The sequence below is a fragment of the Monopterus albus genome, unplaced genomic scaffold (assembly GCF_001952655.1).
Source record: "Monopterus albus unplaced genomic scaffold, M_albus_1.0 scaffold26.1, whole genome shotgun sequence".
In the NCBI taxonomy this organism is placed as follows: domain Eukaryota; kingdom Metazoa; phylum Chordata; class Actinopteri; order Synbranchiformes; family Synbranchidae; genus Monopterus; species Monopterus albus.
The window spans coordinates 1,564,402-1,577,232 of NW_018127906.1; the positions used below are offsets into that span (position 1 = coordinate 1,564,402).

The 12,831-nt window shown below is 45.1% G+C and overlaps 1 protein-coding gene across 4 annotated transcripts; it reads right to left on the bottom strand.

The window, feature by feature from the left end:
* Positions 1-286: 286 nt before the first annotated feature.
* tti2 (TELO2 interacting protein 2) lies at positions 287-11,981 on the bottom strand. Of its 4 annotated transcripts, XM_020595096.1 has the most exons (11): positions 11,754-11,981; positions 8,378-8,483; positions 7,039-7,078; positions 5,902-6,412; positions 3,950-4,140; positions 3,234-3,291; positions 2,644-2,772; positions 2,469-2,561; positions 2,012-2,205; positions 978-1,121; positions 287-526 (listed from the first exon to the last, which is right to left on the bottom strand). In XM_020595096.1, exons 1-11 carry the CDS (start codon positions 11,760-11,762, stop codon positions 346-348), a joined length of 1,656 nt encoding a protein of 551 aa, XP_020450752.1. In that variant the 5' UTR covers positions 11,763-11,981; the 3' UTR covers positions 287-345. The 4 variants fall into 4 exon arrangements, with proteins under 4 accessions (XP_020450752.1, XP_020450754.1, XP_020450753.1 ...); XM_020595098.1 differs by lacking the exon at positions 8,378-8,483; XM_020595097.1 differs by lacking the exons at positions 8,378-8,483; positions 11,754-11,981 and adding an exon at positions 11,675-11,732.
* Positions 11,982-12,831: the final 850 nt, after the last annotated feature.

A 12,831-nucleotide genomic window follows, 5' to 3' on the forward strand; every position in this document is an offset into this window, starting at 1 on the left:
CGTGCACAGACTCAGACCGACATTGGGCGTCTCCCGTTAACTGTCCCGTCTGGTCTCTGTCCTCCCGCTGAGCCATGGTGCTCCACTGGTGTGGGTCCAAACAGGAGATCTGATGACACAGAGGGACTCCACACTGACACTCACACGTCCTGTCAGGAGACAGCAGCTCTGCTCTCAGTCTGTCACAGCAGAGCCGGGTGTCCGCATCACCTCTCCGTCATCACGGTTACATTCGCTAGGCAACACAGCACATCAGGGCTGCAGCAGCCGCTGTCTACCTGCTGAGAGACAGTACGGCAGTCAAACATCTGCACCACAGACTGCACTAACTGACACACCTGGGGTCTAGTGTGCAGGTAAACGCACCTGGATTTTTCCACGTGAGCCGGCATCCAGCAGTTTGATACAGAGCTTGGCTTCACTCAGCAGCTTCCGTTTGACTGAGTCACCGAGCTGAGAGTCCGCAGAGACGTTAACCAGCAGCTTCAACAAGCAACGCAGCAATGTGTTAACCCGGCACTCCATCCTGACACACACACACACACACACACGGGTTCACTACAGGAGCTGACGTTTCCACACAAACCATCTGGGCTCAGTCACCAACGGTCAACCGTACGTTTGTTTAGGTCGGTGTTGGTGGAGTTTTGTCTGTATAACAACAGTCGCACAAACAGTATGTGAGCTGTGATGCGCTGTAAAAACCAACCCGACATCCCTGTGGTGGTGATGTGCATCACACAGAGAAATGATTTTATCAGAGCACATCGAAGAGAAGTGCTCAAAGAAAAACGAGAAATCATGACCAAATTAGAAAAAATAAACTCCACTCCTCACAGATCATCTTCAACACTGGACAGTTTAAAATAAGTAAATCTGTGTTGTACCAAGTCTGCTGTCGTCCACATGCGAGGACCTCTGGTCCCTTTTCAGGGTTCAGACGAGAACCAGGTTTAGGTCCGGGTCAGGGTTCTTACCGGGGCCAGGCCGCTCTCGCCGTTTTCTGCAGCGCCTCCAGGATCTTCAGCCGGTTTGTCTCTTCAGGTGGATCTCTGATCTCCAGGTATCCCAGTACCACCCGGTCCAGCCGCCGCAGGTGTCTGCACACTGCCACACCCATCCTGCACCGCACACAAAATAAACGCACCTGAGACCCAGAAACAAGACGACTAACTATAATCTGTCTTCGTGGGAAAGTGCGTCCAAATGTCGGACTGGCACCACCACACTTGTTTACACACATGACCCTGTGTTGCTCTGTGGCCGCCGCCGGCGCGTCTGGTTTGATTACAACCAGGAAGTGATGAGATCTCACAGAAATAAAATGCTCTAAACTTTTATGGTGAATTATTATAGAAGAAATACTGCATTTTTACTAAATAGTTGTATCAGTACTTGTATACATACTCAGTGGTGGAAAGTAACTAAGTACATTTGCTCAAATACTGAACTTAAATAGAATTTTGAGGTATCTGTACTAATTTCATTTTGTGCTACTTTGTACTTTGATTTCACAAAATTTTGGGTAAATATTGTACTTTTTACTCCACTACCTTTATTTTACAGCTTTAGTTACTTTTCAGAATCAGGTAAAGAGCATACAGTAGTCAAATTATCAGCGTCTACTGATCCCTGGTGGAAGCTACCAAGCACTACTTCAAATTAAATGCATATAAGCTGGTTAAAACCAGCTGGAACATTAAAAGTGATGAACATAATAACCTATCAGCCATCATGATCCTAAAATGTGATAGACAATGTTAAATGTGACCTTCTGTATAATGAGGACTTTTACTTGTAGTATGTTTGCTTAAGTAACATTTTGAGTGCAGGACTCTTTGTAACAGAGTACTTTAACACTGTGGTACTGCTACTTCTACTGAAGTAAATCATCTCAGTACTTCTCCCACTGCTGCTCAGACTGGGACTGAACAGAGTATCCTCGCTGTGCTACTTCTAAACCTGCAGAAACCCGCCATTAACCTGCACCAGGTGTGAAAACCAAACTCACCTGTCTATATAAAGAGGCAGGGCAGAGGCGTAGATACGTCGCATCGCCACCTTGTGCTCCACCTCCATGTGTGTCAGGATCAGTCGCAGGACATCGTCATGGCGACAGGGCTTCCTCCGTGTGCAGGAGAGAGCGAGCGAGGAGGGGGGCTTCTCCAAAACTAGCAGCAGATCCAGGAGACCAAGCAGGACCAGCTGCAGACAGAAGGTTCACAGCACTAAACAACCTCAGAGTTCAATCATTGCTGTCACCTGGAAGCTGTACACAGGTATGTAGCCTGACACAGAGCTGCCTGTCTGCCGCTGACCGGGACTAAAGGCAAAGAACCAGCACGCTGTCCTCATAGCTCAGCCCAGACTGGTCTCACTGGTCCTGAACACTGACCCCGCCCACCCCCACAGAAGCACATGAGGGAGAGGGTGGAAACGTGAAGACTTTTGTGGAAGCAGTGCGTTACCTGTACGACAGCAGCCTCTGTGGTGTACAGGTGTTTGAATAAGGCCTGGTAGACGACGTCTGCTCTGTTGAACTGTCGGAGATCCGCAGCAGGCTGCACACATCACCACCACGTCATCAGAAGATGGTTCTGCTCAGCAGTTCAATACAAACTCTGTGTGTGTTGTTGTTGTTACCGTGTTGAGCACAATGTGATGCAGACAGCGAACTCCCAGCATGCAGTTCTCTGGTTTGTAGTGGTCGTTGAAGAGAAGGGAGGGGGGGAGGAGGCGAGGCAGGTGAAGGGAGAGAGAGGGGCGAGTCACCTGCGCAGACCATTAGGACAGTCTTCAAAAATATGAAGTCTGAGTACAGTGGCCCCCCAGGGACAAAACATTAAAGGTGCATTAACAAACACTGTCTGATAACCCCAGTGACAGTGGGGTCATCAGACAGAGGTCAGGTGGTTTAATGGTCAGAGATGTACATAAGAAGCCAAGAGCTTCATCACATCAGCACACGGCTCATGACAGTATGGTTAGAAAAAGACTGAACAAGTACGGCCAGCAAAGAGCTTCATCACATCATCACACGGCTCACGACAGCACGGTTAGAAAAAGACTGAACAAGTACGGCGTTCACAGCAAGGCGTCTGGGAAACCTGGTACTAAGAGACCAAAGTGGAGCTTTGTTTTGGCTGTTGTTTGTGTTTGCACCACATCGTTTTTTATGTACTGTCTGGCCACAACACTAAACTGATGGGGTGTGTAAATGTGTGAAAACTGACCTGCAGCAGAGTCCAGGCAAAAACCAGCTTCACGGCTTCACAGCGCTGCCACGAGTCCCTGCAACAGCCCCAAGGTCAGACAAATGATTCCATCAGGACACAAACTTTGATACAATCGAACAAAAACACGAAACAAAATCGGTAACAGCTGAGTTTGAACCACGTCAACAGAGACGGAGCTGCCTCTGCCCTCCTACTAAACCGGATCTGAACAGAACCGGAGGAGACGCGTGACAAGACCAGAGTAATAAACCAGACGACGTCAGAACCTACAGGCTCAGTGGGAGCAGCCTGATGTGCTCACTCAGATCTGACGTGTTGTTAAACCACCGCCTGTTATGACGCCATGTTCTCGGCTGTTTGCAGAGACAGAGCAGAGGATGAAGTACTCAGATCCTGCACTATATAAAAGTACCAGTACAGCAATATAGCAATACTCTATAAAGCTAGATAGACATGGCTCTGAGCTTAAAATCGGGCCAGATGTTGTTCAGATCACTCATGTGACGAGCAGCGAGAGTTGCAGCTTCAGCATGATTAGAACACGTACTGTGATTCGGCACACTGTACACCGTCAGTACAAAGCACAGTTCTTTAAATGAAAGAGCAGCAGAAGCATAAAGTAGCAAAGAATGAAAATACACTTTTAAATTACAAGTAGCTCAAAGCTGCACTTTGGTCCGGCACTGACCCAGGGACCAGCTGCTGTCTCTCACCTGCTGAGCTGAGGCTGCAGGACATCCAGGACACCTCCCAGAATCCCCCTGCTCTTCCCCTCCTCCTCTTCGTCCTCACCCCTGTCCCCCATCAGGAGGTGGGCAGAGTCCCGCCAGTCCCCCGCCCGCAGCAGCGCCTCATGCAGGGTCTGTGCCGCCACCCTGGAAGACGAGCTGGTCCACACCTGATCCTGAACAGGGACACAGAGGAAGACACTGAAACACATCAACAGTTCCAGGACCCTGACGTAGGCCACGACCTGAGACGGCGTTGGTTTAACAATAAAGTTGTTCTTTAAACAGCGTCCCAGCCGTCTACACCTCTTCACATCATTTTCCCTTCTCCATCACCTCAGCAGTGGGTGAAGTCCCTGACATTCAACAGCTCCCAGTCTAACCGTGCAACTCAGAGCTCCGCTCCGAACGCCTCTTCAGCCCGGAGGCTCCAGGGAGACTCTGCCCCTCCCATCATGTCCTGTTAGCTGATGTGAACTACGGATGCCTCGTTGGGACAAACTGTACAAACTACAGCCTCCAGTCTGAAGCTAGCATTAGCTGGCTAACAATAACTGTGTCAGTCCAGTAAAACACTCTGGTTACTGCTGATGTTACACAAAGCTCCAGTTCCTCCCAAATTAAAATCATATTAATTCAACACAAAGGTAAAATCCTGACCATGCTAGGCGGCTAATGCTACCAAAACAAACAGGTTAGCTTTAGATGCTAACACATCCAGAAGGAAGAACACCACATCTGAATCCAGTCTGAGTCCTCTGGCTGCCTTTAACCCTCTCCATGTCAAACAGCCAAACCCATGTTAACCCTGGTTGTTGCTCTTTCTTTGTCCCACTCTCTCTGTGCTAAAGACGCCACCTCTTCCCTCTGGCAGCCGCTGGTTCAGACGTTTAGCTGGCCAGAGCTCCTCCATGTCTGTTTGACATGACTACTGGTGGCCGGCAGGAGGCGGGGGGTGTAGCTGGGAGACACCACGCTCTGTACTACACAGGGGTTGTCAGACTGTGTCTTAGTAAATGCAGCTTTGATCCATCCATCCATTTTCCAACACTTATCCAAGGTCGGGTCAGGGTGGCAGCAGGTTCAGTAAGGTAGTCCAGACGTCCCTCTCTCCCAGCAAAATGTTACCAGCTCTTCTGGCAGGATTCCATGGCATTCCCTGGCCAGATGAGATGTATAATCTCTCTAGCATGTTCTGGGTCTGCCTGGGAGTCTCCTACTAGTTGGACATGCATGGAAGACCACCAAAGGGAGGCGCTCTGAAGGCATCCTAATAAGATGCTCGAACCAACTGGCTCCTTTTGATGTGAAGGAGCAGCGGTTCTACTCCGAGCCCCTTTCGGATGTCTGTGCTTCGCACCCTATCTCTAAGGCTGAGACCGGCCACCCTACGAAAGAAACTCATTACAGCTGCTTGTATTCGTGATCTTATTATTTCAGTCACTACCCACAGCTTGTGGCCATAGATGAGAGATGGAGCGTAGACTGACCGGTAAGGTGAGAGTTTTGCCTTTCGGCTCAGCTCCTTCTTCACCGCGACGGCCTGGTATAACATCTGGATTACTGCTGATGCTGCCCCTACCCGCCTGTCAATCCCCCACTCGTGAACAAGACCCCAAGATACTTAAAGTCCTTCATTTGGGGCAGCAACTCACTGCCAACCCAGAGGGAGCAGTCCACCTTTTTCTGGCAGAGCAGTTTTGACGTTTAAGCCAATTTACTACAAACCCTGAATAGCTGACAACCTGTATTAACCACACAGTGTTGCAACGCTCTTCAACCAGCTGCAGCCACAATGTCTGTGTCAATATACGCCAACAAGTTCACATCACAGCTGAAGTTTCCCTGATCTGGTCAGATCAGGTCTGACATCAGCCCTGAGCCTGGGATGTGGACAAGGTGATAAGCAATGCTCAGACTTTTCCTTCTAGACTCACCTGGAAATGGGTCACAGCGAAGACACACACAGGTGGAGCCATGGCCAGCAGCAGACCAGTCAATCCCCATCTGGCTCCACCCCCTCTCTCCCAGTTTCCTAAAGTTCCCAGCAGCACTCTGAGGGCAGAGCACACTGGGATGACTCGGCTCGGGACGCTCTCATAGGCTGCAGCTGGCAGAGAGCTACAGTTGTCCTCACAGAGCGGCAAAGCAGCATAGCCAATCAGAACACTGATCAGAGAGCCGTATGCCACCTGAAGCTCCGCCCACCAACCCTCCTCCTGTTCTGGCACCTTATTGGCTGAGAACAGCCCATGAGAATCTGCTGCTTGGAGGAGGTGCTCCATACCACCAATCAGGGAGTTTGTTTCAGAGTCTGAAGATGCACCTGTCAGCTTCACCTGCAGCTGAGACAGAAGCTCTGTGATTCGAGGGAGGGCGGGAGAGGGGCGTGGCTTCTCCGAGGAGGCGGGAAGATGAAGGTCATGAAGTAAAGATGTAAGCTCCATCCTGCAGTGGAGAGAAACATAGATGGAAAGAAGGAAGAGAGAATAAAAATGAGGCGGGAAATGTATATAAACGGTGATTATGAAAAGAGATTAACATCAGTTTCTTCTTAAAACTTTCTCATCTCCAGGCTTTGACTCTGCTTCCAACTCCTGGTTGAAAAACCAACTGTAGACCTGCTTAAAACGACCTGAGACAGTTTATAATTAATTTGGCTTTGTTCCAGATGTGGCGTCTTTACTCCGCAGCTGCGCCGTTTCCGTGGAACAATCTGTCTCCCAGCCTAAAACGAGCCACTTCGGATCGTAAATTCAAGGAGGGACCGACGGTTCCTCGGCAGATTACAGCTTCTTTAGCGTAATGAAGGGAGCTCAGGACGTGCAGGTCTTCCTACGCTGTCAGCGTGACAGTGCCCCGTGTCGTCTGTTCCATGTGACGCCCCTCGGGGTCTCATGGGACTAATTCAGCGCTTTGACGCAGTTCACTGTGTGAATCCGAGACATTCAACACGTGTCACAGCCTCTTTTCTCTTTGGAATAAATGTTTGTATCTGAACTCAGACTGTCGGGTTTGTCTGTTGTTCACCGTCTTAGCGTCGTTTCGTCCAAAGACACGAAGTAAACACTGACCTGGAATCAGCCGCTTCCTTCACTTCGCGTCTGTCTTCTGCTGTTGGAAAGAAGAAACAAACTAATTTCACTTTGCTTTACATAAATCTATCTCTCATTCTCGGCATGTAAACGAACACAGATGTTTTAGCTGGAGGGACAGTGTGATCGTGGCGACCTTCCGGTTGGGGACAACGTCCCAATGAAGGTTCCTGCCGCTAAAAGGTTCCTATTAAAATGAACAAAAAGGCTGAAGGTGCAGCGATGATGGAGCACAGTGATGGAACGTAACTAAGTACATTTACTATCATTTAAGGGTATTTTGATGCTAATACCTCGGAAACTTTTACTTAAATAAAATGCTGAATGCAGGACATTTACTTGTAACAGTATTTGTACACTGGTTTTTCTACTTTTGCTAAAGACTGAGTACTTCTTTCATTACTGATGACACAAAACACAGATGATAAAATTGCAGATATAAATATGTAAAAACCTGAAATGGAGTAAAATTATATTAAAACAAAATATATTTTCCCTATGATAATTTTAATATTTTAATGTACATCACATTTTGACTCAATGCTCTTATTGAATTCCACATGAATTAATGATAATTTAATAAATAAAATCTGTTACTGAGAGAATAAGTATTCATTTTAATATAAAACAAAATATGTGTTATGTGTACATTTAACCACTGAGCTCAGCCGGATTAAGAGCATACACCATAAGCAGCACAGCATTTGACTATTAAAAGCACATTCAGTTTTACTAATCATTCACAGGCCACTAGTGCTATTTATATATACCTAAATATAAAAACCATAAAAAATCTGAAAGTGATGAAGAGTTGTTTCAGTTTCTGAACAAAGTAGAAAATGGTCTAAATCTGTGAAGGATAATTAAAGATGTGGATCTTTATTAAGATAAAAGGTCTAATAAAACCAGACTTAATAAAAGAATATAAAATTTAAAAGTTAACATGCAAAACATGTAAAGTTCATTGTTGACTTTGGAAATAATTTAACAAAGCTAACTTCTTACAGAGCTTTTAGCTGGATTCCATAGTCTTTTATCATGGATGGTGTCACTTTCTCAGTTTTTCTTATGGTTTAGAGACATGAACGATTTAGTGAGGTGGCCTACTGGGGCTCAGGGGCCTGAGGATTTAGAGAGGCCCCTGGTCCAGAACCTCTGTTTGAAGTTTGAAACAACCACAAAGAGGCAAATTTCCGACAAAGGCACACACCAGTTAGCAATAATAAAAGCATAACAACCACACACAGTCACAAACTACAAAAAGTCAAAACAACTGCAAAGAGTGACAGATTGACAAGAAATAGAGAAAAATGGTCACCAGTTATTCCGTCTCTCTGTCTGTAGGAGGTTGGGGGCCTTTGACTTGGCCATGCCCAGGGGCCAACTAGTTTCACAGTCCGCCCCTGCTTAGAGACATTAGGTATCTGAAAACAGGAAAGTGCAGTAGGTGAAGAAGATTTAGTCTTAAAAAAATGTAAAGTCAATATATACTTTCACATCTTGTGTCCTTAAACCAAACCACGATGAAGTCACCGGTATCAACTCAACTACAGCTTCACAAACAACACAATATGTTCACACGTTTGACCGATCAGCGTGTCTGCTGCCCACAAACAGCAGAGTCAGACCCTGTGGTTTGTGGGAAAGTAGTCCAGAGCCTTACTTAAGTTAATACCACACTGTAAAAATACTCTGTCACAAGTTAAAATATAGACTTAAAAGTAAAAGCACTCAATTCAGAAAACTAGCCCATGTTGGTTACTGTGCATTATATTATCAGGTCGTTAGCAGCATGTTGCTGTTGGTCCTAACAGTTTGGATTAATCCACTGACTGGCTCGTAAAAACTATGTGAAATGTTAAGAAAAATGTGTGTTAAAATTAAACAGAAGTGACACCTTCTAAAGTAAGCCTCAACATTATTAAAAAGAAATAAGCATCATAAAAATAATTAAAAAGAAAAGCATCAAATCCTCTAAACCAACTGATCAGTTCAGCTCTTAACTGCAGCAGCAGTTTGAGTCTAGAACCAGCATCATGTTTCAAAACTCTTCATGTTTTCTGTGCAAAAATCTATATTTGTAACTGCAGCTCTCTAAATGTAGTGCAATGAAAAGTACAATATTTCCCTCTGAAATGTAGTGGAGAAGAAGCACAAAGTGGCACAAAAAGTACCTCAAATTTGTAACAAAGAACTGCACTGGAGTAAATGTATGTAGTTCCTCTCCGCCACTGATAGTGATAGTGGCAGTTTTACAGGCAATATACCCTAAACCTGATGCTCCCCCCCCCTACTCATTTACCATAAATCAGCCTCAGAGGCTCTGAGTTAAAGCCCTGGCTGTTTCCTACTGGTTCCAGCCACGACCACATCAGAGGTGAAACCCAGACCTTTGATGACTGCACACACTCAGATTAGTGACACCCACTGTCAGCCTTGCTTCATATTTCAAAGCAGGAAAAGTTCTGAAGCCGCTGTGATCCGCTGTCACAGGATGTAATTAACACTCAGCTGAAGCATTAGGCACACACTGCTCAAACTGTTTGATCGGGGTCTTAGCACTTTGGTATTAGCATAAAATATACTTCAAGTACCAAAAGTAAAAGTACTCAATGCAGAATAGCACATTACACATGAATGCACATCATATTATTATACTACAATTATTGATATATTATTGCATACATCACATTTAATGCTGCAGCTGGTGAAGGTGGAGGTGGTGGTAACTACCTTATATACTTATACTGTGAAGTACTTTCCATCCTGCTGGGTAGCTGATGGATTTCCCACTGGGATCAATAGAGAATGATGGTTCTACTGGGTTTGGTTTGATTCATCTGATTCTGGAAAGGAACTAGTAACTAAAGTTATCAAATACATGTAGTGAATAAAATGTACAATATTTTTCAGTAAAATCAAGTCGAAGTATGAAGTAGCAAAAAAATGACAATATTTGAGTAAAGTACACACCTCAAAATTTGAGTAAATGTACTTAGTTACTTTCCCCCTCTGGGTTTAGGTTTTGCTAAGAGTGTAGTTTAAGTTGGGATTCAGGTTAGCTGGAGATTTAGGTTCATGATTCGCTCTGAGTTTGGATTTGGTGGTGGTTAATTTAAGCTCAGGTTTTAAGGATTTGTCAGTACAGGGTTTGTAATAGCTCAAGGATTTTTGTTAGTTCATGGTTCGGTTCAGGGAGGTAGGCCTATAGATTAGCTCAGGACAGTCTATGTTAGCTGGAGGTTAGCCCGAAGCTAAGAGTTGTTTGTATGAAAAGCATTTTTACTCTTCAACCAAACATCTCGACCTGCACACAGAGACATTCAGATGTGGAATTCATAAAAAGGGAGCTGAGGACACTACGTTCCTGTCTGATGAACAGTGAGCTAATTGAGGCCATGACTCGTCCTGTGTGATACAACATGGTTTCTGTTGTCATATAAAAGCTAATGCTAATAACTCCAGTGTTTGCAGTTACTGGTTCCTCATAAAGGAAAAACTGTGAGCTTTTCATTCACTTCCTGTTTGCTTTTCCATCTGACGGAGCTCCTGTCATGATTTTCTCTGATGAAGAAAGAAGCTGCCACAGGAAATTAAAGAGCTGATAAGAAACAAGAACACATGAGCTGATTTTTATCCGGATGCTTGTCATTGACCCCGCTCAGTTTAACATGGTGAGGACAGGTGCAAACACACACACGGGTAAACAGGTGCAGTCCAGGATACAGCAGGTTTTAATGGTGACACAGGTCAGAGGTCAGATACAGACGCAAGTAACACCGTGATTTGAGACAGACGATTTAATGAATGATCACTACACATTTCTCACTCCTGCAAAACTCCCTTAAAATAATTAAGGGATTTATACATAGTGGAGATTCATGAATTTATTTCTTCAATAGCCTCCTCATCATATCTGCTTATTTTGTACAAACACTAAATAGAATTCAGGGAGACCAGACCCTTCATCTGGAACCCCTCTGAACAGGGACTAGACCCAGCAGGAGTCCCTCTTCTCCCGCCACTCAGGAGCTTTTCAAACGGTACTTTTTCATTTGCAGTAAGACTGTCTGGTTGCTTTGGCAAATGTATGTCTGGTTAACTGGGACTTGGGTTCTCTCTGTGAGTACTGAAAGGTCTTGATCCTATGATGTAAAGTGCAGTGAAATTATTTTTTTTGCTGTGTTTGGGAAGTTTACAAATAAAACTTAATTAAGTGCCCCACCTCTTATTATCTTTTACAGGATAAAATCAATTATAGATTAGAATGTAAGAAACGTATCATTCATATCGTTTGTTTTATGCACTAAGAAAATGTTCATATTTAAGAAGTTGATGCTTTTTCTTAAAATGACAAACTGGTTGTCAAAAGATTAATCTTCTTCAGATTAATTGTTGGATGGCTAAAAATAAGGTTAATAAGGTGCTTTTGTCTGTCTCTATCGGACACCAAGGACCAATCATTTCTAAAATTGATGAGCAAGCTAACGATAATTGTGCGGCTAAGTGCACAGTCACCAAAACGAGCTAGCATTAGCACTAGCCCGTTAGCTAATCGCTGTCACATGGAGCTAATGCTAGTGCTGTTTTACAGTATTAGGTTATAGATCAGCACCTGGTTTCTCTTCACTTGTACTGATGACTGAACCAGGAGCGTTACAGTGCATGTGGATCCAAGCTGGAGAGGAGCTCACCTGGATCATGGCAACTTGAACGGGATTTACACTGCGGGAACTGAGGCGCCCGACATGGCTCCTCCTACAGCGGGAACTATGTGTCTCTGTCTGATCCTGATTTTTGACTCAGACGTACTGAAGCGACGGGGAACACAACACTGTGGCGAATGGAGAGGAGGAGAACGAACCGATGTTTGGACCCGGAAACAGAATGTGACGTCACCACGCAACAAGCGGCTAGGGCTGCGTCCGAAACCGCCTACTACCATACTGTATAGTAGGCGAAAAGCAGTAGGCGAGGCGAGTAGTATGTCCGGATTCGTAGTATTCCAAAAACAGTAGGCGAAAAGTACCCGGATGACCTACTGCTTCCGGTTGGATTTTGCAGTGTGCATACGATGGACACTTCACTATCCCATGATGCCCCGGGAGAGGAGTTATCCAACGAAGAAGACGCTGCTATGAAAACGTATGTCACGTGATGTATCAACATGGCGGATGTAGTACGTCCGAATCTCATTCATACTACCAGGCTTCATACTATACAGTACCTACTGTTTTAACGGTCAGTAAGTAGGTACTTAATCTCTTTCAGTACGTACTGTCACAGTATGCGGTTTCGGACACAGCCTAGGTCTATTCTGATCCACTGGCAGTGAGCCTACATCGACGTCTGATCATTGACGCCCTCCTCAGCCAGATGAGGGACGAGAGGTGAAAGGGTGTTACAGGCTTTCACGATTTAGTGTTAGGTAATTTCTTAGATAGATAGATAGATAGTGATTAGAGATCTGTTGTATTAGAAAATGTTAGTGTAGCCAGGATGTCTTGCTCAGGCTGTTAAATGCTCAGTTCATTGTCATGAGTTCTGCAGGCTGCATCTAGGCCAAGGTCACTAGATTTGCAGAGTCTGCCGGCAGGATGAATATTGCTAGTAGCATGATATGCTCAGCCGTAATCTTAATCATAACATTTTCCGAGGCTTACTGTTCGGACATGTCCCTGAATGTCCTGTATGTTTTTAGATACACACCACATAATCAACATTCACACACATTATTTTCTTCATGTTTTGACTACTGCTCTGGTCAGCTGC